Genomic DNA, 24,346 nt, shown 5'->3' on the forward strand with positions numbered 1-24,346 from the left:
AAGAATCATATCAACTTTTGGAAAATGGGCATCCAATGACCCCTTTAAAGGGATAGTTCATCCAAAACTGAAAATGTTTTAGTCATTTACAAACCTGTTTTGTCTTCATTTCTTCAGGGGATACCAATGGAAAAACATGAATAATGTGTCCATGCTTTTTTTTATCCATATAATGATTGTCAGTGGAAGTTAATTTTATTTGTTTGGACACATGTAAAATATTCTTTAAAAAATAGTTTTTGTCTTCTGCTGAAGAAAAAGTCATTTGTGAAATCATGCCAAAACCAAAACCCTGGTGAAATGAATGTTACAATGCTTTTAAGATGTTTTGCGTATGTTTATTCTAATAAATACAACCATTTCAAATGAATTCTGGACATTTGCTTACATTAACAGCTTTTGACACAATGACTAAATGTCGGACATTAGTTATTAGGGCGGTGCTGGATTGAATCCTGCATTTTGAATCAGGAGAGATATGTTAGAAGCAGTGTCCAAAATTACATTTACATTTTACATTTATTCACTTAGGCTTTTTACATTTATTCACTTAGGCATTTATTTCACATGGCTTTTAGCCAAAAGCAACTTACAACACAAGCAATTTGTCCAAGGAAGAACGTAATATAAATAGTAATACTATACCAAATTTCCAAGCAGTGCAAAGCTAGTGGAAAATTATCACTCAGCAAGCACCAAATGCAAATACAAATGGCATAAAAAAAACATGTCAGTGGCTGGTAACTTTATAAGGGACTGCAATATAATACATGATTTTAAATCGATTGTGTGAATGATAGTCAGACTCTCACTTATGTAAGCAAAGTGAGCAATTCAAGTCAAAGACATACAAACTGTCTGCTAAAGAAAATATCTGACACCTATACCTAGTGATCAAAAGCTGGAAAGCACTAATGTAGCTAAGGGAAACACGGTTCATGATGTTGTTTTGCTGAATGCATTACAAAATAGTGACATGCATAGCTGAGCAGGACGGGCAGCTTACCATGGTATTAATTAGTGGGAAACTGAGGGAAGCTGCCTTAGGCTCTTTAAACTCTTCTGTACTCACAGTATGGCCCATATGTGCACTACAGCTGAAGGGTAGTCATGCTGTCAAGCATAGTGTAACAAGGTGAAACAGACTATTTTTATATTAAACATGTCTTTATTGAGAAAGTATACAAGATAACAGAAAAATCTTCAATGGAGACAATTTTTAACTATCATCCCACCCTCCCACCCTCAGCATCCACATGTTCCATTACACAGGGCTAAATAAAATAAAATATAAAAAGAATGAAACAAAAGGGAGAATAAGTTCTGCTACACATGGGCTAAGACAGATAAATATTACCACATCAAATAAAGCACATCACATTTGCATCAATCACTGGATTGAGAGGAATCTAGCATTCCTTGTATTACTATTTCGTTGTTTTCAAGGAATTGTATAAAGAGGTCCCATATTTTATAGTAATCTTTCAGTTTACCCTTAATACTGTATGTAAGTTTTTCCAAAACAATACAGTGTGATATATCTTTTAACCAATGACCAATTGATGGACCTTCTATTTTCTTCCAGTAAAATGCAATTGACCGTCTTGCGAGAACTAAACAGATATCTATCATTTTCATTTGATGTCTTGATACTGATATACCAACAGGAATTAGACCTAGCACACACATTTCAGGAGTCATTGGAACTGGTTTTAAAATAATTGAAGATATTAATGTCATCACTTTTTGCCAGAATGTCTGAATAACATCACATGTCCAAACACAGTGAAAGAACGTTCCCTTATATTTTTGCCATTTAAAGCAAACATCTGGAATATTAGGGTTAAATTTGTTCAACTTTTCAGGTGTAATATAAGTGCGCATTATCCAATTGTATTGAAGCAGTTTAAATCTTGTATTGATTGACAAATTCTGGGCTCTGACACCTATTTCACTCCATTCTGAAACTGAAAGTTCGTACTGTAAGTCTGTACCCCAAGCAACTCTCTTAGATTCAGATGATTCTTTAGAGCTATTAACAAATTTACAATAAAGCAACGTAATTTTGTTTGTACTAAGTTCCTCATTCAACATAACTTGTTCTAATTCTGTTAGCCTTGGTCTGGACATTGAATAATGTTGCTTGACTCTGATGTAATTGCAAATTTGTAAGTATTTGAAGAAGTGTGTCATAGGAATTCCAAATTTATCCCTGAGTTTATTAAACGGCATGAGTGTATCTCCCTCAAACAAGTCACCGATCGAAACAGACTATTTTTAACCCTGGGTCTCTGTATAAGCCTTGGTCAGTTGCCGCTTACTTGTAAAGCAGGATTGAACATTTCGATTTGGATTTGTGGCTTTATCCGAAGACATTTTGCCACTCTCTATTTTATATTAGAGTGTATTTATTAGCACGCTCGGGATAAAACCCAAAAGTCACTCTCACGTTTGATTCCTCCCCCTACTGCTGGGTGTTAAGTCATAGTGAGAATGAAATCGTGTGAATGCTTATGTACTAAATCCAAAGATGTGTTCCATGTGTAAGTTTCAACTTAGCCTAATTGTAGCATAAAGGAGCGCTAAAATACTTGGCAAATGACTCACTACTAAATATGTGTTGCACAGGAAAAATGTTCAAAAGTTCAGGGACAGTAGGATTTTTAAAATACTTTTATTAAAGGGATAGTTCAGCAAGAGATTAAAATTATGTCATCATTTATTCACCCTCCACTTGTTTCAAACCTGTATGATTTTCTTTCTTCTGATGAACTCAAAATAAAATATTTTAATATTAATGTGGGTAACCAAACACAGTTGCTAGTAGCCATTGTTAGTATGCTACCTTCAACTGATAATTCTTCAAAATATCTTCTTATGTGTTCAGCAGAAGAATGAAACTCATACAGGTTTGAAACAACACGAGGGTGAGTAAATTATCACAAAAATTTCATTAATGGGTAACTGCCCTTTTAAGCAAGGACGCATTAAATTGATCAACTTAAGTCACTGTAAAAACTTAACTTATTAAAAAATATTTCTATTTCAAATAAATTCAGTTTTTTATTTTTATTTCATAGTTTCCACAAAATATTAAGCAGCACAACATTTCAACATTGATAAAAATGTTTCTTGAGCAGCAAATCAGCATATTAGAATGATTTCTGAAGGATCATGTGACACTGAAGACTGGAGTAATGATGCTGAAAATTAATCTTGGTCATCACTAATAATATTTCACAGTATTACTGTTTTTACTGTATTTTTGATCTAGTAAATACAGCCTTGGTGAGCAGCACAGACTTGTCTTACTAAAAAACCTGTCACGAAAAAGTACCTAATATAATAAGTTTTGCTGTTTAATATATATTTCTTGAATATTCATTTAAAATATTTCGGTATGCATTATGTAATACATAATTTATATGTATTTATTGTACATTATGTCATGTCTTTGTATATTTTTGAAACTTAAGGAACATGTAATTTATCATTGTCAAACAGTTAGATAAGGACGCGTTTAGAAAAAGAAAATTACATTCAAGACTATTTTGATTTACAAAATTGAAGGCTTACTAGGTAGATAAAAGTAAATGTCATATTATGCAACTGCACATTCCTGGAATGTGGACAGCTTGCAAATTACTAGCTGCTCTTGCTTTAAGAAGAAATGATGCAACCACATTAAGTGCACAGTTAAGACTCTGTGATGGGCTGGTGCAACCCTACCCATCTCTCTTTAAGAGGTGGTGATGGTGTGGAAAAGTCTATGAGACAAGATGAAATGAAAGCTTAGCAACGGGGCAGAACGCCGATCCTCCTGGTTCAGCCAACTCAGAGTTTGTAGATCAAACTCCCTCCCCAGATATACTGCTTCCGAACACTCTTTTTTCTTTGCAAGCAGATCAATACATTAACCTTTCTAATCCCAAACCCCTCCCGTGTTTAGTTCTCTCTCCATCAGTGTCCGTTTGTTTGGCTCCACATCTTTCATTCCTGCAGTTCCGCCTCTCCCACACCAGCCATCCTTCTCGCTCTCTCTCTCTCCATCACTGTCCACTTTTTTCCCAGGCCTGTTTTTCTCACAGGGGAATGCTTGCGGACTTTATTAACCCCTCTCTGGTGCTATCTCTCTCTTTCTTCACCTTCGATGTGTGGAGTGAATGTTATCTTGACCAGTCAGCCGATGTGTCTGCTTCAACATGTACACTAATCTGTTAGCTCCTTCCTGGCCCCTCGCCCTTTCCACATTTCCTCCTATACTGTATGTCCTTGTTTTTTTTCATTCCTCCTCTCTGTCAGCTCCCTGCAGGAAAATCCACTTAAAACTGGCAGCTGTGTCTTGGGACATGCTAGCAGTGCTGTCATCTGACTTCTATAGAGTTCAATTAGTTTCAATGAAATATGAACAGCGGCAAAATTATGGGTCGCTAAAAGAGAGGCTGTTTCAATACAGCCTCAAATTTCAAAACTACAAACTGAAAATAATTTATATACTACTTAAAAAGAAAAAAAATAGGGAGCTGTTGTTTTTCCCCAGACCTGGAGTGATTTATCTGTCCACCAAATAAAGTTTGAGAGTTGGAGAACCACTGTGATAAAGGATGGAGAAAGCAGTGAATACAGTATGTTTTAGGTGGTTCCCAACTGGTCTTGCTGGTCCAAGCTGCTCATTTCCACTGTCAAAGTGGTCATGTTGATTCATCATGGTCGGTAAAGCAGCTGATGACCAGGTGCATCAGCTAGTGACCAATTTATGACCAGCTAGAAATGGCATAAAACATAGTTAGGACTTTCTCCATCCTTTATCACAGTGGTTCTCAATTTTTTTTTTTTACTGGTGGACCACAGTAAAACAAAAATTGTGGCCCACCTGACATTCCACGTCTGGGGAGAAACAACAGCTGCCTACATTTTTAAATAGCATATAAATTATTCTCCATTTATAGCTTTGAAACTCGAGGCTCTTTTAAAACAGCCTTTCTTTTAGCAACCCTTAATTTTGCCATTGTTCACATTTCATTAAAATGAACATCTTGTAGCTAATGAACCTGAATAGAGTGCATCAAACATTTGACAGGTAGTAATGTTATTGAATTGAGACAACAGAAATATTATCATAATTTTAACACATTTAATTATTTTTATGCATTTATTATTACTTAATGTTGGTGCATTTTGTCATTTATATTTTGAATATTTAAAATGGCTGTATTTAGAAGTTATAATGAAATCTATTATTTATCAAGATTTATAAATGTTTATTTAGTTCTTTTTTAAATCCTTTACAAACACAGAGACCTGCATATTACAGATTGAGAACCACTGCTTCATCGCAATCATCCTTCCTTCCTCCGTCTCCCTTTATCCATTTCCCTCTTTCCCACATTGATATCTCTGATCTCCTTTCCTGTCCCACTCTCTTCCGTTTTTTCCTCCTATTTACCTTTTTCTCACTCTCTCTATCTGCGTCTTTTTCTTCAAGCTGACAGATCAGTCCCTTCTCTCCTCCCTCTGTCTCTCTCTCTGATCATATCTTTGAACAAGTAGTGATTAATGACATACAGAAACTGATGAATTATTCACCAAAGAGAGACAGAAAGTACAGAGAAAGGAAGAAGGAAAACAGCAAGAGGGAGGATGAGAGGGATGGAAGAAGAGGAGTAAGATGGAGGGGGAGAAAGGAGGAGGAGGGCACAGGAGAGGCAAAGGAGACAAATGATGAAGGTGGTGTTAGATGAGGATGGAAAGCATGACGTTTCAGAAGAGATTGTGTGCGTATGCAGTCATGCCAAGGTTTCAGAAGTGAAATCAAAATTTCATAATTGTTTGCTCATAGTATGGCCCATATGTGCACTATTGCTGAAGGGTATTAATGCCGTCAAGCATACAGTAACAGGGTAAAACAGAAAAAATAAGTATTTTTAACCATAGACCTAGAGTTTTTTAATTGTAAAAGACTGCCGTTAATCTAGATTTGGATTTGCATCTTTATACAATCTTTCTAGATTTTACCACACTAAAATTATATGTGTATTTTGTTAAATGCTCAGGATTAAAACCAAAGATGAATTTAAGGAGGTAGTTAATTAATTTTGTTAATTTTATTTAGTTTTTTTTACTATATATATATATATATATGTGTGTCTGTGTCTGTGTGTGTATATATATAGAGAGAGAGATTTTTATATATAACTAATTTATTTAAGATTTTAAATATGTATTTCTAAATGAATGAATGCATGGTGTGAGAACACAATTTTCACAATATTCTAATTTTAACAAAGGCTTCCAAAGGAGAGCCAAACGTCATGATTCAGATTTTGACTTTTTTTTTCTTCCTTCTCATTTCATGTTGGAGTACTGAAATCTCCCCTGTTTTATTACTATTTGCAATCCAAAGATTTTCTCTTCCTGTTATTCCAGTTTAAATTCCATTCCAACATCCTGTGAGATGTGGCCAAATCAATTAAAATTCTAAATTCTAAATTGAAAGGGAGCCAGTTCTAACTTTTGCCCAACCCAGACTGGTTCTTTGGAGGCCTGCGAATGTGTGAACCATACATGGAGGAAAACAGAGTAGTTGGGAGCAGAAGCAAACATGGTGGAACTGAGAAAGATGGCATGACGGAAAGGAAAATAAAGGGTGAGCTGACAGTCATACGATATAACCTCCTTGCATAATAGAAATTACAGAGCAGCTCAAGGTAGAACCACCCTGGGGGCTTTTAGAGCTGGTGGGTGTTGCGTCTGAAGAAGTTATGTGAGTGCAGGGTAAGCGGAGGAACTATGTGGGTGTGAGATCTGAATAGAGCTCTTGAGAGTCAGGCTGACAGACAGGCCCTTTGTTTTTCTTGATTGGCAGGCACTTGTTTGTCCCTGCTTGTTGGAGAGTCGCTGTTCTACTCAGTCTGGTGCTGAAACTGAGTTGCCAAAGTCTAATTTTTTCAAGTGACTCACTCATGCGCACCTTTAGAAATGGTTATTAAAGGCTGCATGATTGAAAGCTCATACTGTGTGAGAGACAGAGTCATAAGGCTTAATCACATTTTAGAGGACATCTTTGTGGAAATTGTCATTGGCATTGACACTTCTTCTGTTTGGAAATAAATCCATCATTTTCTTGGCTTTGTATTCAGATAAGAGCTAGTGAATGTTTGGAGAGCCGGTGGTAATTTACAGCCACAATGCGCCATCTCCTTTCCTTTTTCTCCTTCTGATCTTCTCTCTCTCTCTCTCTCTCTCTCTCTCTCTCTGCACTTCCTTCGGTTTCTCCCAGTCGCATTCCCTGAGTGCAGCATCTGTCTGCCAACGCTACCTCATTTGCACATTTTTCTTTTCAAATATCTATGCGTTCATCCTCCCAGGTTATGCAATCAAGCTTGTTACCTAGAGTTGAAAACTGAGAACTGAGTTGCATTTTTAAAAAAAATACTGTACCATAACCATGATGTACATTTCCATTAATGGTTCTTGAAGGTCTGTGTTCATGGAAAAAGAAAAAGAGTTTGCAATGGCATTTGAATGTGATGAGCGAGAAAGATGGCAAAATTATACACATATAATAAATAGACAAGAGAAATCAAAAATAAAAGAGAAGTCATAGTTAAGGCAGCACTTAAAAAAACAAAAAAAAAACAAAAGAGTACCCAAAAGAAGTTCTAATATTGCTTTGGGGTCCCAGTAGGGTAGGATTTTGACAGCGGAGTAGGATTTAGTCACAAAATCTGTTCTTTATAATGAACTGATCAAAAAGACAGTGAGTTGTCAGTTTGAATCAGTCTAATGACTCACTGAATCGATCACTGAACCACAACTCGAAATCAACCGAGAACGCCTACTTTGTGTACTTAAGGCTTGTGATACTTAAATCAATGTAATATATGACTGTTTTCATGTAACAATTTGACATTTTGAAATTTTAATATCAATTAAATATTATATATTATATGTATATATGTACTGTGTATGTATATATATATGTATATGTGTGTGTGTGTGTGTGTGTGTGTTTTACAAAAGATTATTTTTACTGAATGTTTCAGTAAAATGTAGTCATGGGCTTAAAATTACTGAATGTAGTTTTGTTTGTGTTTTTTTTGTATGCATTGTATATGTTTTACTTTGTGAAACTTGATTATTTAAAAAAAGAATAATGCTTAAATCTAACTGTTTTTGAATGGAACTTTAATTTAAAAAATAATGTTACAAAATATTTTTATTAGGTTATTGAGTGTTTTTTAGGTGATGAGTTGGTTGTGTATATATATATATATATATATATATATATATATATATATATATATATATATATATATATATAATTAGGACCAAGTCATAAAATAATCATTCGAATAATTATTAAGGAACCAAAATCATTCAGTGGAATTTAACCCAGAATCATTATTTCTTCCTTTTTTATTTAGTATTTGTCTTTAGTATATAATTAGGACCAATTATTTAAGTCTTAGAGTCCTTGGAGTTAATTATTGGGAACCAGAAGCATTCATTGGAATTTGAGCCAGAATCATTCAATTTCTTACTTTTTTATATTGCATATATATGTTAGTATATAGTTAGGACCAATTATTCAAGTCCTAAAGAAATCATTAGTGTAATTATAAAGGAACCGGAAGCATTCATTGTAATATGAACCAGAATCATTAAATTCCTTAGGATTTTTGTTACCTCTCAAGGTTGTAATAAATCAAACTCTTTCTCTCTCTCTCTCTCTCTCTCTCTCTCTCTCTCTGTTTCAGAGATCTCAGTGAGTCTGCTCTCCGTCATTGTAACATTCTGTGGCATCGTGCTGCTCTCTGTCTCTCTCTTCGTCTCCTGGAAGCTCTGCTGGTTGCCGTGGAGAGATAAAGAAGGCGGGGGTCTGAGCTTGACGTCGGGGCTCCTGCCCAGCGGGGCCAGTTTGGGTGGGGTCGGAGGAGGAGGGGGCTCCTCGCTCCTTCCTCCCCTGTTGCAGAGGAAAGATACTCACTCCTCTTCCTCGCTATATCCCTCGCTCTCGCAGCATGGTCAGCATCACCCCCATTTCTCCGACCTGATGGGGGTGGAGAGCGGAGGGGGGCTGGTAGTTGGGGGTGTGGTTGGGGGTCCGCAGGAGATGCAGGAGCATTCTTACCTAGACATGGACTCTTATCCCAACAATGCTGGTGAGTAAAAGTCTGCTGTGTATCAAACTCAGAAGCACTACTTTACTCTTTGTGAGACCTAAGAGACCGTGGTTGTTGTTAATTATAAACCACTCTCTTAACTACTCTTTGCATCTTTTCTATAGCTTATGGTTTCTCTTGTTTTCAGCAAACCTTAAATTGAGCCAGACATCTCCCGAGTTGCCCCCAGCGACTGAAGGAGGCTCAGCTGTGAAAGACCTGCCCAATGCCAATTCCCAGCAGCAGGTCACCACCAGGTCAGTGACCTTCTCTTCTTGTTCATGTCTGTGGTTTCTATGTGTGTGTGTGTTTTACAGGATGATGGAGTGAGTGTGTGGTTTGTGTCTTGCAGAATGTGTGCAGGATGTTATATTGAAGTGAAATATAATGTTTATCTTTCTAAAAAGTCTTACATATGCTACCGTTTAAAAGTTTTTTCCTATTGTCTAATGTTGTGAAATACTGTTACAGTTTATAATGACAGTTTTCTATATATTCTAAACGTACCTTCAAATGCAGTTTATTCCTGTGATGGCAAAGCTGAATTTTCAGCATCATTACTCTAGTCCTCAGTGTCACATAATCCTTCAGAAAATCATTCTAAAACACTGATTGGATGCTCAAAAATATGTCTTATTATTAGCAATGTTGAAAACCAGTTGTGCTGCTTAATATTTTTGTGGAATCAGTGATAGAATCAGCAGTGATGGAATGAGCATTTATTTGAAATAATGCTCATTATTTATAATGTATGTAAGATTATAAATGCCTTTACGGTCCCTTTTTGTCAATTTAATGCATCCTTGCTGAATAACAGTATTGATTACTTAAAAAAAAAACATCTTTTGAATGATTCAAGATTTTTCAAGATTTTGATAATATGTATATAATATGTGTATCACTTTTGAATGCAGTAAAACAGCACATTTGTGTGTATTTAGACCATATTTTTGTCAGGTCTAAATAGAACAGATTAAACAATTTATTAATTTCATAACCATGACTTTTGAGCAATCTGGGGTTAAATACCGCAATCCAGTAACCTTACTGGGTGAATTTCATGAAAACATGGTCATAACGCCACATTCAAAAAAGGAAAGAAATGTAGGCCTATAAATAAATTATATTATTATATATTATATATTGTATACAACAATAAAATAGAACAAGCTTTATTTTGTTATGACAATTAAGCACATTTTAATATTGTTTTTAAATATACTATTGTAAAAATTATCATTTAAATTAAAGCTTAAATTAAAGGCAATGCAATTTTTTTATTTGCATTCACATTTTTCCCACTTTTTCCCCTCAATTGAATTAGTAATCGAAAACGAAAATGCAACGCAAAGAAATCGTTCAGATAGGCCTTTCTTTCATATATATCATACGAAGATGTTTCGTTTCCCCCTACCAGTCCCTGTGTTTGTCTATATGTGCGCATGTGTGAGTGAGTTCTCCCTCTGGTCTCTCTCCAGGCCTAAGCCCATGACTCACCAGCTTTCCAGCCCTGATTTCCATGGTGAGGAGAAGAGTGAGCAGTTGACCAGCATTGGGCAGATCAAACCAGAACTTTACCGGCTGCGCCAGGGAGACCAGGGGGATGGCAAGCAAGACACCTGCGGCAAAATCAGCTTCCTCCTGCGCTACGCCTTCAAGTGAGTCCACTCGGATCCATCCTGCCATTACCTCCTCTCCCCATGGGGAAGCATCTCGTATGGAATTGTCACACGATGTGGATCCATGCCTCTCAATACATCAGTGGGTTATAAATAGATCTCATCAGCAGGGCTCACAATTGAAAAGGCGAGCTGGAGAAAGAAGCAGGGGAGTTGCAGTCAGCACAATGAGTTATAGTCAGGCCTGCCGAGGGCAGCCCGTGCACGTCAGACCGGGTCCTTTATTTTGCCGTCACGCAGAGGGACATTAGAATGGTGGAAAGTGCTGATGTTTGAGAAATGAAGGAAAGAGAGGCTGTTTCGCTCATGAATTATATATGACCAGCCACTTTAAACAGCACAGCCTGTCAACACATAATAACACAGCACTGTGTTACGGCCAGAATTACAGAGGAGGCCGAGGGAGAGAAAGAGATGAAGATGGGTGAGTGGAGATTGATATCGCATTCCTTACACATAGGGAGCAGTTCAAATAAATGATTTGACACCTCTGCCCCTGTTCATTACATTATCGGTCTATTATGTTCTGCTGTGAGTTCTAAGGTGAGTATGTCATGATTGTGTGCGCGTCTGAGATGGAAAGCTTTTGAGTTAAAGGGATAGTTCACCTAAAAATAAAAAATCGTCTGTTTCCTCGTGTTGCTTCAAAGCTTGACTTTCTTACTTCTGTGGAACAAGTAAGGAGAGGTTTAGCAGAATGTGTAAGCTGCTCTTTTGCATATAATGAACAGCCTTGATCTCCCTTCACTTTCATTGTATGGAAAAGAGCAGCTTAGACATTCTGCCTAACATCGTTTGTTCGGAAGAAAGAGGGTTTGAGACAATCAAGGTGAATATATTATTGTAGACATGATAAACTGGTAGAACTTTGTCAACCAGGGGTGCGTTTCCCAAAAGCATCGTTAGCTAACTATGGTCGTTAGTTCCATTGAACTCTATTGGTAATGACGGAACTTGTGGACCATAGTTGTTTTTGGGAAACGCACCCCAGTTAAGATTTTGGATTAGAAACACATAATAACTCTGCATAGACAGCAACAGAACTACCACGTTCAAGGACCAAAAAGGTAGTAAGGACATCATTAAAATAGTTCATGTGACATCAGCGGTTCAGCCTTAATTTTATGAGAATACTTTTTGTGTGCAAAGAAAACAAAAATAACAACAATTTCATTCAACAATTTTTTTCTGTTCTGTGCCTGACGTTGACGCACGTTCACGAGAGCACCACGACACATTCATTTGTATTTTTGTTCAATTCTATTACATTGTCCTATTTCTTGTAGTTAGTTTATTTAATAAATTTTTTTATTTCTGAAAAAATACAAATATTTTTTATACTTTTTACTTATATTAATTAGGCTAGTGTTATTTTTTGCTGGTAGAATCGTGAAATTTCAGTGTCATCTAAAGGTTTGGTGTTGAGATTTTTTTCAGCAGAAATAGCTATATATTGTTATCATGAAATGAAATTACTTTTTTTTTATTTTTTTTTATAAATGAACAGAATTTCGTTTGCACTTTAAAGCAAATGCAAACGAAAATGTTACTCAGCGTTTGCACGAGCACTAACAGCCAAGATTGTTTCTCATCCCCATGTGTGTTTAATTGACATCGTCACACCTCCTGCTATGCTGTTGCGTTTGCAATACATCAATGCGAATATGTCACAGCTACAAGCATTTTGGGAATAGCGGGCAGGTTGACACTGTCAGTCAAAGTCGCATCCGGTGGGACGTAGCTTTCTATCAGCACAGCAGTAGGCCGATAACACATGTGGCATGGAGGGAATAACAGCTATTTCTAACCCATTGTCTGTGAGGGTTGGAGCCGAATGTTGTTTTATTATTATTTTAATTTGTCCATCTATTTGTCAAATTCCAGCTGAGTGTCGAGCACTGTGTTTTCCAGACGAGCGCTTTCAGACAGTATGTGGATGACTTTTGTTTGAGGTCTTGTTTTGTTTTGTAGTGAAATTGTAAAAGGGGCAGGGAGGGGGGCCTGTGACTGACTAATGAAAAGCCTTTGTGTGGTGCAACACATGACTGGGGGGGTATGAGGTGGCTTTAAATGCTCGCTCTAATGTGGGCAAGACAGAGCCTGTCATTTTCGATCATAGCCCTGAGTGCTAATGGCACCCTACGTTTCTAAAGCCAGCCTGATTTAAAGTGTGCTGTTGTGCTGCATGCCACTAGACTTGAGATTCATTTCTAATTCCGCTAAACTGATATAATGTATATTAGACTGGACAGCTCAAAATGCATCTGGATGCTTGAAATGTCAACAAGTATCTTCTTTTGCAATCAGATGCCATTTTACTATTAGCAAGTATGTCTTTAGGGCCACACATGCTGACAGAGATTAAATCGCAGGAAATTTCAGTGTCTCTGTGCCGTTGGTTGCTAGTAGATGATCCGACTCGACCACTATCCAACCATTTTAGGGAGTGAATCACTGTTTGCACTTGCATTGGTGATTTCTGCACTGATCATGGCATCTGAATCATGTTTAAAATGTTATGTTCATCTACAACTTATCTAATCGTATTCCCATTATAACTCTCCCGCCCGTCATTTGATTATCAACTGATGTGTTTTCTGTGGAAGTAAAGAGCATGACATTAATGGTTATATAAATATACATGACCATTCAAAAGTTTGGGGTCAGTTATATTTTTTTTTATGAAATTAAAGAAGTCTATTAAAAGGTTGCAATTATTTGATCATAATAGTGTAAAAACTGGATTATAATTGCAATTAAAAATAACTGTTTTCTATTTTAATATATTTTAAAATGTAACTTATTCCTGTGATGGCAAAGCTGAATTTTCAGTGTCATTACTTCAGTCTTCAGTGTCACATGATCCTTCAGATATCATTCTAATATACCAATTTGCTTCTCAAGAAACATTTCTTCTTATTATTACTGTTAAAAACATTGCTTATTATTTTTGTGGAAATTGCGATTCATTGTTTTCAGGATTATTTGAATAAAGCGTAAAAAAACAAATAAAAAACACACACATATACGTATATGAAACTATAAACCAACTAAATTGCACATACTGTTTATTTGCACAAGGCAAGCTCTGCTTAACTTTATCACATCAGTCGCTGTCGCTCGTATCGCTGGAAATCACCAACTGTGCTTAAAAATTAATCTCGAAAAATAGCTGTCAGCATGAATAGCCCTTAAGTGTCACCGGCCCACCGGTGGGCCCAAAGCCATTACATATTTAAAACCGTAATATTCTATACTAAACCTAAACTAATCTTGACAAACTATATATCATTGGAAACCTTAGAGATTGTATTTTTCATATTTGACCACCGTTTTATATTTAAAATTATGTAGTGACAGTAATTCATTAATTTGTGACAAGAAAATTTAGCAAAAAAACAAAAAACACCAAGAAGTTGGCTTTTGTTACAAAAAGTTGATACATACACATACAATCACAAAAGTATTATTATTATTTTTTTGGCTGCCAATAATTCAGACAAAACATATTTTCTAGTTTTTATCTAAAACTTTGAGAATAAATTGAATATGTATATTTGTGTATGATTGATGTTGCAAGTATTCAGTAAAACATGTAATGCATGTCAAGTTCATGTATGATCATACATGAAATAAACTTTTTTTTTTGTGAAGTTTCTGTAACAACAGTCTAGTAGCTATGTTTGATTAAGATTTCTGATTAGAAAGAGCCCATCCTCATAACTTTATGCAGTAATGAACAGGGCAGATATTCAGATAAGTCTCAGTAAGCAGCCAGAACTGTTTCTAAGGCCAATGTGTTTTCAGTAGTAGTTGTTTTATTGTATATGGTCATATAAAATTTTTTATGTCATATTAATGGTTTTAAAAAAAATATTTACAACCTATTATTGCTGTTTGAATAATACAAAAATTGTAAATCAAATCAGTCGTCCATTACAAATCATACAAGGAGCATGACTAGTACCTAGTGGACATTGTTGGTATAGCGACTAAAAATAACACAGAATCCTCATTTTTTGTGATATCAATGTCAAATTTGGAACACAACTTCTTTAGACTGAAGGCTTTTCATTTGACATGAAATTAAATTCACCACATATTTAATTTTTTTTTTTAATGAAATATAAATAAATATTAAATTACTTTTAAGTTACAAGTGTGTAACTTAAGTACTGAAGTGTGTTTTTAAAAACGAGCCCAAAATTAGGTTCATATTCCAAGCCGTTCCAGAATTACATTAATTTGAATCTGGACACCCCCTTTTCAGCTCTACCCCCAAAAAGGGGGGTGACACTTAAGGGGTTGTCTTTATATAATTGTACAACAATGAATGATTAAATTTGTCACTTACAAATTGGATGATAATATCACATGATTAATTTATTTGTTTCCATGCTGATTGGTTGAGATTTGTACCATGTCATCGCACATTGTTTATGATCAACATGTCAGTCTGAGGCCATATTGGATTTCTTCTTGTGTTCTCCCTCCCCCTGCGTTGCTGATTTGTTTAAGTGTCCTAATGAAAGGGTGACGCATTTGTTAACACTGAGAGACACATTCTAACAAGGCCTGATTAGCAACCACAGAAGTTCCCCCGCCTCTCTTATTTACATCTGCACAAACACTGGGTGAGCCTCGCGCTTCAGAAGTTCACGGTCGTGCTGTGGTTGGCACCAGACCGCAACAACCCCGCTGCAGTCTAGCCATGAAATGACCTATAGTTTGCTTCGTAATAAGCTCTGGATTATTTATAAAGTCCAGTGTTTGAGTCCACAGTCATTGCATTACGCATCAAATATTCATGTCTTTATATTCACATTCGTACAAGATCCATTTAGCTTGCGCAGCACAAGTACGGCTCCATCCATCTGTCAATTAATTCCAATCCATTGAGCCGAGTTGTACAATTGGCACCTCCTCTCTTTTTTTCCCCTGTTTTCCTGAACCTGACAGCCATTGAGACTCACTGAACTCGATGCTGCAGCGCTGTCCTGATACTGGCCTGGATGTCAGCCTGTTTTAACAGAAACCGGCGCTCTTGTCATTGCTGGTTAGATGGCGCTGAAATGAACTCACGCCCAGGCTAGCGAGCGCAAAATTTCCAGATAGTTCAAAGTGAATTACGGTGACGCTGACATGTCTTTCTTACAGCACGGAGCAGCTGGTGGTTAAGATACTGAAAGCCCTGGACCTCCCGGCGAAGGATGCCAATGGTTTCTCCGATCCTTATGTCAAGATCTACTTACTGCCTGATAGGAAGAAGAAATTTCAGACCAAGGTATCTTTTTTTTATCCCAACGAGTCAGCTCGCTGCTTTTACAATAATCCACTGTTCAGATGGCAGACCCTCTTAGGACTCATTAAGATCTGGTTGCGTTTCTCAGCCTGCCTGTGGATTTTTTTTCCCAGTGCCCTAGTTCATCTAAAAATACATCTCTATCAGCCGGTGCATTTTAAATTAACTTTATGCATTTGCAGTTTTGATGTTAACCAATCTCTTGTTCACTCCCTTCACTCACTTTTCCCTCTCAGCTCCTCCGCTTATCTAATTTCCTTCACTTTCTCTCATTTCCACTCGGGCTTTCTGTGGCTCTGGTTCGCAGGTGCACAGAAAAACTCTCAACCCGATTTTTAATGAGACGTTCCAGTTTGGCGTGCCCCTGGCCGAGCTGCACTCGCGCAAGCTCCACTTCTCCATCTACGACTTCGACCGCTTCTCCAGACATGACCTCATAGGTCAAGTGGTGGTGGAAAACCTGCTGGACTTCAGCGAAGGCACCGGGGAGAAGCCAATTTGGAGAAACATCGTAGAAGGAACCGCGGTGAGATAATGACACATACACATATTAAACCTTCATTAGACCATAAACACAAACGGAGTCGGTGAGAGCGTTTGATAGGGTTAAGGCTAGGAGGGAGACAGCTGTGGCTACTGGACATGCGCACATCAATATAGCGTAATTTTTGTCACACTTTACTATTTTTGTATTATTGTAAGGGGTAGGTTTAGGGTTGGGGTAGGTGTAGAAGCAAAACACAATCTAATAGGTAGAAAATTAAATTTCATTGTTAGTTTCAGGTCAAAGCTGTATCTCTTCTAGCCACATAACATTACACAAACATGCTGTCTGAGTTGTTTTAGCACTTGATTTATGCAAATTAGGTAACGCCACAAACATGGCAAAAAAGACCGGTTCTGATTGCAAGGTTGTGGAGGATGCAGAACATCTATAACAGATGTTCGACTACTATATTGAGACGTACAGCAGGGCTATTCAACTTCAGTCCTGGAGGGCCACTGTCCCGGGGAGTTGAGTTACAGCCCTAATCAAATACACCTGTGGGTAATTTTCAAGAAATCTTTCACCCAAAATTCATTCTAAACTGGTATGACTGACTTTTTTTGACAAAAAAAAGAAAGTGTTTTTTTTAAGAATGATGGTCCCCAATCTGTTTTGGTGACCACTGGCTTCCATTATGTGGACAAAATTATTTTATGTTCCACAGAAGAAAGAAAGTCATACAGGCTGCGTGAATAAATTATGACAGAATTTTCATTTTTGGGTGAACAGTTGATTAGATTGTTGAGGTGCGTTAGAGTGTGGTTAAATCTAAACCCTGCAGGAAAGTGGCCATCCAGGTTCTGAGCAGAACAGCAATCAGTCTTTTTGCTACATTTATTGCCATACACAGTAGTAGAGACAGGAAATCAAGGGGAGAGCGGGCAACAGGGTGGCAACATGACCTGGGCCATACTCAAACCTGGGTCTGCTATGCGCACCATCGCTCAATATGTCAAAGCACTCGCAGGGAACACATCGGCATCACGCCAACACCTCAATAGGAAATACTCGAAGTGCGCTTGACTACACCAAACTTCTGGATATGTGCCAAGATATAACACTCTTCTCCTTTACTTGATCATCATTTGATAAATTAGTGCTGTCATCAATAAAAATATGCAAAAATGTCTTTTTTGAGCAAAATTGCATTCCCTGGGCAGTGCATGCACAATGTTAATTACGCAAAACAAATAGCGCTGAGTTTTGTGAATAAAGTAAATCTTCATTGAGTCTACACTAAAAAAAATTTACATCTAAATGATGTTTTATTTATGTCAAAAATATTGTTTAATATCGCCTGAAAACATTCACACAAACAAAAAATTTTTTTATGGATGAAATCAGGTAGAAATAGCTCTTTAAGATAACCACTTTTTACAATGTAATGTATGTAGAAAGGCATGTTTGTCCTGGAGAAAATTACGTTTTACATAGAACGGAGGCATGTTTGTCTTTTAAAAAATGGCATTTAAAATTAAATTCAGCACTGTTTTTGTGCCTATGGTGTCTGTTAACTGTTTTTAGAGTGGCATGTGATTTAAGACGCAGCACGATTTAGGGAATTTTGCCCAAGAAATTGTGCTGGATTACATAAGAACCTAGCTAGCACGGATTTTATAATAATGGTGGTATCTTTTATGGTGCTTGCATATTTCTCTTAAGTGGAGTTGAAAAGCTAATTTTATATTCATGAGACGTTTTTCACAATTGAAAATCATGCGTGATTACATGCTAAGTTGATGATGATGATGTGTCCTTGGGGATGTTGGTAGCAGAGGTGTGAGGAGATCTAGTGATGCATGCGCTCGTCCTTCCAGAGAAAATTACATGGAATTAGTGAAGGTCAACTGTGCAAAGGAGCCTTTTTTCAAGAGCACTCCAGAAATTGCCACTGCATCTTTATGGAGCAGTTTTTAGAAAAAAAATTATCATCATCGTAGAATATTTTTTATTTTAAAATCAGTTTGTACCTTTGGAGAACAGAGAGAATAAATCAAATCAAACACTAGCTGCAGTGTTCTTAAATAAGGTAGATGAAATTTTCCTCAGCACGACTAGGTCAAATGAAGGAAAGAAGATCAATTTGGCACCATCTACTCTGTCTGACAAGACAAATTTAAAAATGATTCAGTGATGCATGCTGGATTTGAGTATGTTTCTGACATCTGTGTGTCTGACATGTGAATGGATGTAAATGAAATGTTTACACGCAGGATTCAGCCAATCGGCTGCTCGGGTGGCATTAGCGGATTTACTTACTCAGCTGGTTTGAAAAAAAATGACTTGAGGTATAATTCATTTTTCGAGGTGCTGGTGTGTAACAAAAAAACTTCACATCACGTGTACGGACACAGACCCATAGCTGGCAGCTCCTATTGTTCTTGGTACCTCAGATGCTTGACGTTTTTGAGGAAATATTGCAGCTCTTTCTGTTTACCTCTGCTACCCTTGTTCTTTTTTCATCATAGCTGATGATTAATTCTGTCTGGCAGAACAAGAACTTGAGAGAAAGATGAAAGGTTCAACAAAGAGTGTAAGGGAAAAAACAGGCCTAGCATCTCAACACATTATGCTTCAGATAGGAGAATCCGTCCATTTGATTTCTTTAAACTCATGCAAGTGATAATGTGACAAATGTAAATACATTTTTAATCTGAATTAAACACACTATGTGGACAAAAGTATAGGGACACAAACTTCTTAATTTTTAAAATAATTTCACATTCAAATTCAAATTTTATTTGTCACATACATATACATACATAGTACGACATGTAGTGAAATGTATTGTACGACTGTCCAACAAATTGTCCAACAAAATTAAGAAAAACCTCAAGTTTACAAAAATACAAATAGAAAAAGTACAGTAAACATATATACAGAAATAAACTAGCAATAAAATAAAAAATAGATATGAGAATAAAAATAGATATGAAGAATAAAAATAGAATATGAATAGAATATGCTAGAATATGATGAATTTATAAAGATTTGTAAAAAAAAAAAAATGTGTGTATATATATATATATATATATATATATATATATATATATATATATATATATATATATATATATATATATATTGATAGGATGCCAACTTTGCAATAAGTCAGTTTTTGAAATTTCATCCCTGCTAGATATACTGTGGTCAACTGTAAGTGGTCTTATTGGAAAGTGGAAGCATTTAGGAACAGCTGAGGAAGTTCATTAAACTGATCAATAGAAAGTTCAGAAGAACAGCATTTATTTGAAATAGAAATACTTAAGGTAATAAATGTCTTTGAATAAAATCACTTTTATTCAGATAATCCTGAAAAAAAAGTCTCACGGAAAAATATTACCCAGAACCATTTTTAACATTAATAATAATAATGAAGATATGTTGAGCTCAAATTCCGTATATTTTTTTTGAAGGATCATAGCTGCTGAAAATCCATCAAAAAAATAAATTCTGTTTTAAAAATATTAAAATAAAAACAGTTATTTAATTGTATAATAACATCTCAAAATAAAAGTAGATTATATGGTCACTTTATTTTAAGGCCCAATTAACTACAACTTTTGCCTCAACAAACTCCTAATTTGGTGCTTATTAATAGTTTAAGTTTAGGTAGTAGGTAGGATTAGGGATGCAGAATATGATCATGCAGAATATATGCTTTATAAGTACTAATAAACAGACAATAATATGTTGATAACAGGCATGCTAATAAGTAGCTAGTTAATAAATTGGTCCCTATACTAAATTGTTACCAATTATACTGACCCTAACCTTTTGAACTTGCATGTAAACAGTCTCTGTGCAGTAGTCTTGCTTTTAAGTTGCAGCATTTATCGGATTTACATGGTCATAACCTGAGGATGCACTTAAAAAAGTGTGTTTTTAATATTTATCGCAGTGCAGTTCCATGGACTTTCATTTTAAGTGCATTACTGTAAGCACGATTTTCCTCTTGTTTGTAAAAATTCAAGGACAAGTTCAAATGAATTCTGTGGTAATCAATTGCAGGCCAAAGATGCTGTCAATAGATCTGCATTTGAATTGAACATAGGGAAATCCTTTAAAAATGTTTGATTAAGTATTAAAAGCCACAGACATTCCTTCAGTTTATCCTTGCATCTTAATAAAAGGACAAATAAATTATTGAAACGGTGTAATCATTTAAAGGTTTCCATGAATTTCATTTCTTTTTTTTCATTACTTTCAGCATTTGCATTACTCACAATATAACTTCAAAGTGACGTTAGGACCTTTTCATGTGCTTTTTTGTATCTGCAGGAGAAAGCTGACCTGGGCGAGCTGAATTTCTCACTGTGTTACCTGCCAACAGCTGGCCGACTGACCGTCACCATCATAAAGGCCACCAATCTGAAAGCCATGGACCTCACGGGCTTCTCAGGTACCCAGTTTTGCTCGTGGTCCCCAGCCATTCCTCAAATTCCCTCGTAATTAACAGCGATACCTCATTAGCACCTCAGACATTGAGACATGATGAAACTGCCGCTCATTAATAACCTTGGTGTAACGCGTCTAGCATGTGAATAATGAAATAACACTAAAGGTCACAAAACCATCGGTTCTGAAAGTTGTGAATATAAAATAGCACCTCTAAAAAGTTGAATGTCAAAACTGAAACGCCTTATCAACATCACAGTGATAAGGACAAGAGACATCTTTAATTAGTGTTGGCTTATTTAATTGTCACAGCAAGGCTTAAAGTAATGTAATAAAGATTCCTCTCATAGGGCATGATTATGTTGCACTATCACGGTGCATTATGAAAAAGTAATGCTAATGTATCGTTATTGCTAGCTCGATAATTATTGATGCCGTTATCAGCATTACGTCCTGCTGTTGCTATTTATTTGACAAAGTTTCTCTCTCCTTCACTCTTGCTGTTCTTCTCAGATCCGTACGTAAAGGCATCTCTGGTTTGTGAAGGTCGAAGGCTGAAAAAGAGGAAGACGTCCATAAAGAAGAATACTCTCAATCCCACGTATAATGAGGCTCTGGTCTTTGATATCCCCAACGAGAACATTGAGAATGTGTCGCTCATCATCGCCGTCATGGACTACGACTGGTAAGATCATGACTGTCTTTTTCATGCTGTGATGGGCTCTGAGACATGCTGCAACACATCAGGCTCCCTGCTGTGATATGAGGCTTGATAGGAAGTGCCCACTTGTAACTTTAGGCATGCTTACAGGCTGTGTCTCACAGAATTTATTCAGGAACACGTGGATTTTCCATTCATTGAAAGAATAAAGCATTTATTGAAGGTCTGTGGGAGAGATTCAAATTAGATCAACACAGTGTTTCCTACAGAGTCCAGTCGTGTAAATACTTTTCTATTGTAATATTTCTCTAGTGGAATATATGCTACCATTCCATAGTTTACAAAGATTTTTTTAAAGAAATTGGTACTCATATTCACAATAAATTTATCCAAAGTGACAGTCAAGCTATTTATAATGGCTATATAAAAGGCTGTTCTTCTGAACATCCCTGAATCTTGAAGAAAAAAAATAATGTTTTCTGATAATACTAAGAGATATTTCTTGAGCAACAAATCAGCATATTAGAATGATTTCTGAAGGATCATGTGACACTGAAGACTGGAGTAATGATGCTGAAAATACAGCTTTACCATCACAGGAATAAATTAAATTTTAAAATATATTAAAATAGAAAATACTTTAAATTGTTATAATTTTTGATGATATTCACAATATTTTTTTCCCTCAACAAATTGTATTACCAGCATAACAATTAATGAGTGAACTTGCAGCACTCCATATGATTGCTCTACGTGATTTTAGATGATCTGAAGAGAATACTGAGCTTCAGCAGAAGATATAACATCTGACCATTTGTACAAAGTCATGTCATGATTACGGTCACAAAATTTTCTTATTTGATTAGTGACCTAGAAACAGAATCTGAAATATTTCCTACAGTGTAATATTATAATATTAAAAATTATATAATAATAAATATTATGTTTTCCCATTAATTATGTAACATTTGTAATGTTTACAGATCTAATTGATAGCTTTTATTGTTTAATATTTAACTATAATTGATAACAAATTTCAGAATAGACCAAAATAGTGACATTTACTATGTTGTTGAGAAATTAGCAATGGAGAACTGAATAAAATATGATCTTCTTCTCATGCATTTAAGGATCTCCGTGACTGATACTGATGAGATAGTTTGTTGTTTAATTGGTAATTAGAATTCCTGTTGCACATATTTGTATATGTGTGCGCTCCACTGAACACAGGGCCTTATGCCCCCATGTGTCAGACTATTCCTGGTGGACTTCTGCACTGTTTTGCATAAAGACAGACACCTCATGAATATACATGAAAGCCTAATACTAATGGAAGTGGTGTCTGGTGGTGAGACACTCTGTAACACAGCCAGTGTTTATTGTCTGGTGGACACACCTTAAGTCACCTCTTCTGTGTGTGTGTTTGTGTGTGTGTGTGTGTGAGGCTCTTCTTGCTGCACTTCAGTATGATAGACCTTTAGGCATTTATGTATTATTCTGTATGGTTTTTTACTTTTTGAAATTGAAGTATACCTACTGCCATGTGTGCAGTGTCACCTAATGTCACTTTTATGGCCATATTTTGTGTGCTTTTGTGGAACAAAATGCGCCTTGAAAATTCAGGTGCATACAAATCGGGTATCAGATTCTATTTTAAGAACTGCTGTCAGTTCTGAGGAAATCCACATCCGAGTTTCCCAAATGCATGTTTGTCGATGCTCTCCGTGATTTCATCTCTTCCCAATGGCACGCAGCACACCAGCCGCCCCTCCTAATGAAGCAGCTCATCTGTGAGCTGCAGATAACGCCTGATGAATTGCTCTTAGCTTTGCTGCATGCCATCTGTGCTAAACGCTCCATTCAGAAGCACTGTCGGCTGGATAATAGTCATTTCTTACATATATTTGACATGCTAAACAATCCATTTTGCAATGTTTTAGTGTTTCTGTATTTAAACCGGCAGTACTGTGGGTGACGTCACACAGGTGCAGGGAAAGCGAGTTATTTTTGTTTGAGATGAAGATTCATCTCAAACAAAAATAACATGCAGATTGCTTCATAAAACTGACGTTATTCATTTGATTTTAGGCTTTTTGCAACACAAAGACTTTGTTTTAAGTGAAGTGAAGTGACATACTGCCAAGGATGGTGACCCATACTCGGAATTCGTGCTCTGCATTTAACCCATCCAACGTGCACACACACAGCAGTGAACACACACACAGCAGTGAACACACACCCGGAGCAGTGGGCAGCCATTTATGCTGCGGCGCCCAGGGAGCAGTTGGGGGTTCGGTGTCTTGCTCAAGGGCACCTCAGTCGTGGTATTGAGGGTGGAGAGAGCACTGGACATTCACTCCCCCCACCTACAATCCCTGCCGGCCCGAGACTCAAACCCACAACCTTTGGATTACGAGTCCGACTCTCTAACCATTAGGCCACAACTTCCCCAAGTCTTCAATCAAGCTTGATTGACTTTATTTTGGCATTATTGTTTTTAAAATAAAGGCAGGACATAAATCCTGCTGGCACTAATTTCTTTGAACGTGACTTGATTTAGTGTTGGTGGAGCTACTCTGAATCTGTAGCTTCCTA

The 24,346-nt window shown here is 36.5% G+C and overlaps 1 protein-coding gene across 1 annotated transcript in view; it reads left to right on the top strand.

The window, feature by feature from the left end:
• The window catches only part of LOC306847451 (synaptotagmin-C-like), a 45,972-nt gene that overhangs the window by 13,493 nt on the left and 8,133 nt on the right, over window positions 1-24,346 (top strand). Inside the window, exons 4-10 of the mRNA XM_079381401.1 lie at window positions 8,760-9,164; window positions 9,313-9,421; window positions 10,643-10,822; window positions 16,001-16,127; window positions 16,453-16,671; window positions 20,974-21,094; window positions 21,604-21,775. Of these exons, the coding sequence (XP_079237527.1) occupies window positions 8,760-9,164; window positions 9,313-9,421; window positions 10,643-10,822; window positions 16,001-16,127; window positions 16,453-16,671; window positions 20,974-21,094; window positions 21,604-21,775 (1,333 nt within the window). The remainder of the gene's footprint in view (window positions 1-8,759; window positions 9,165-9,312; window positions 9,422-10,642; window positions 10,823-16,000; window positions 16,128-16,452; window positions 16,672-20,973; window positions 21,095-21,603; window positions 21,776-24,346) is intronic.

This window comes from Barbus barbus (genome assembly GCF_936440315.1).
Source record: "Barbus barbus genome assembly, chromosome: 3".
Taxonomy (NCBI): domain Eukaryota; kingdom Metazoa; phylum Chordata; class Actinopteri; order Cypriniformes; family Cyprinidae; genus Barbus; species Barbus barbus.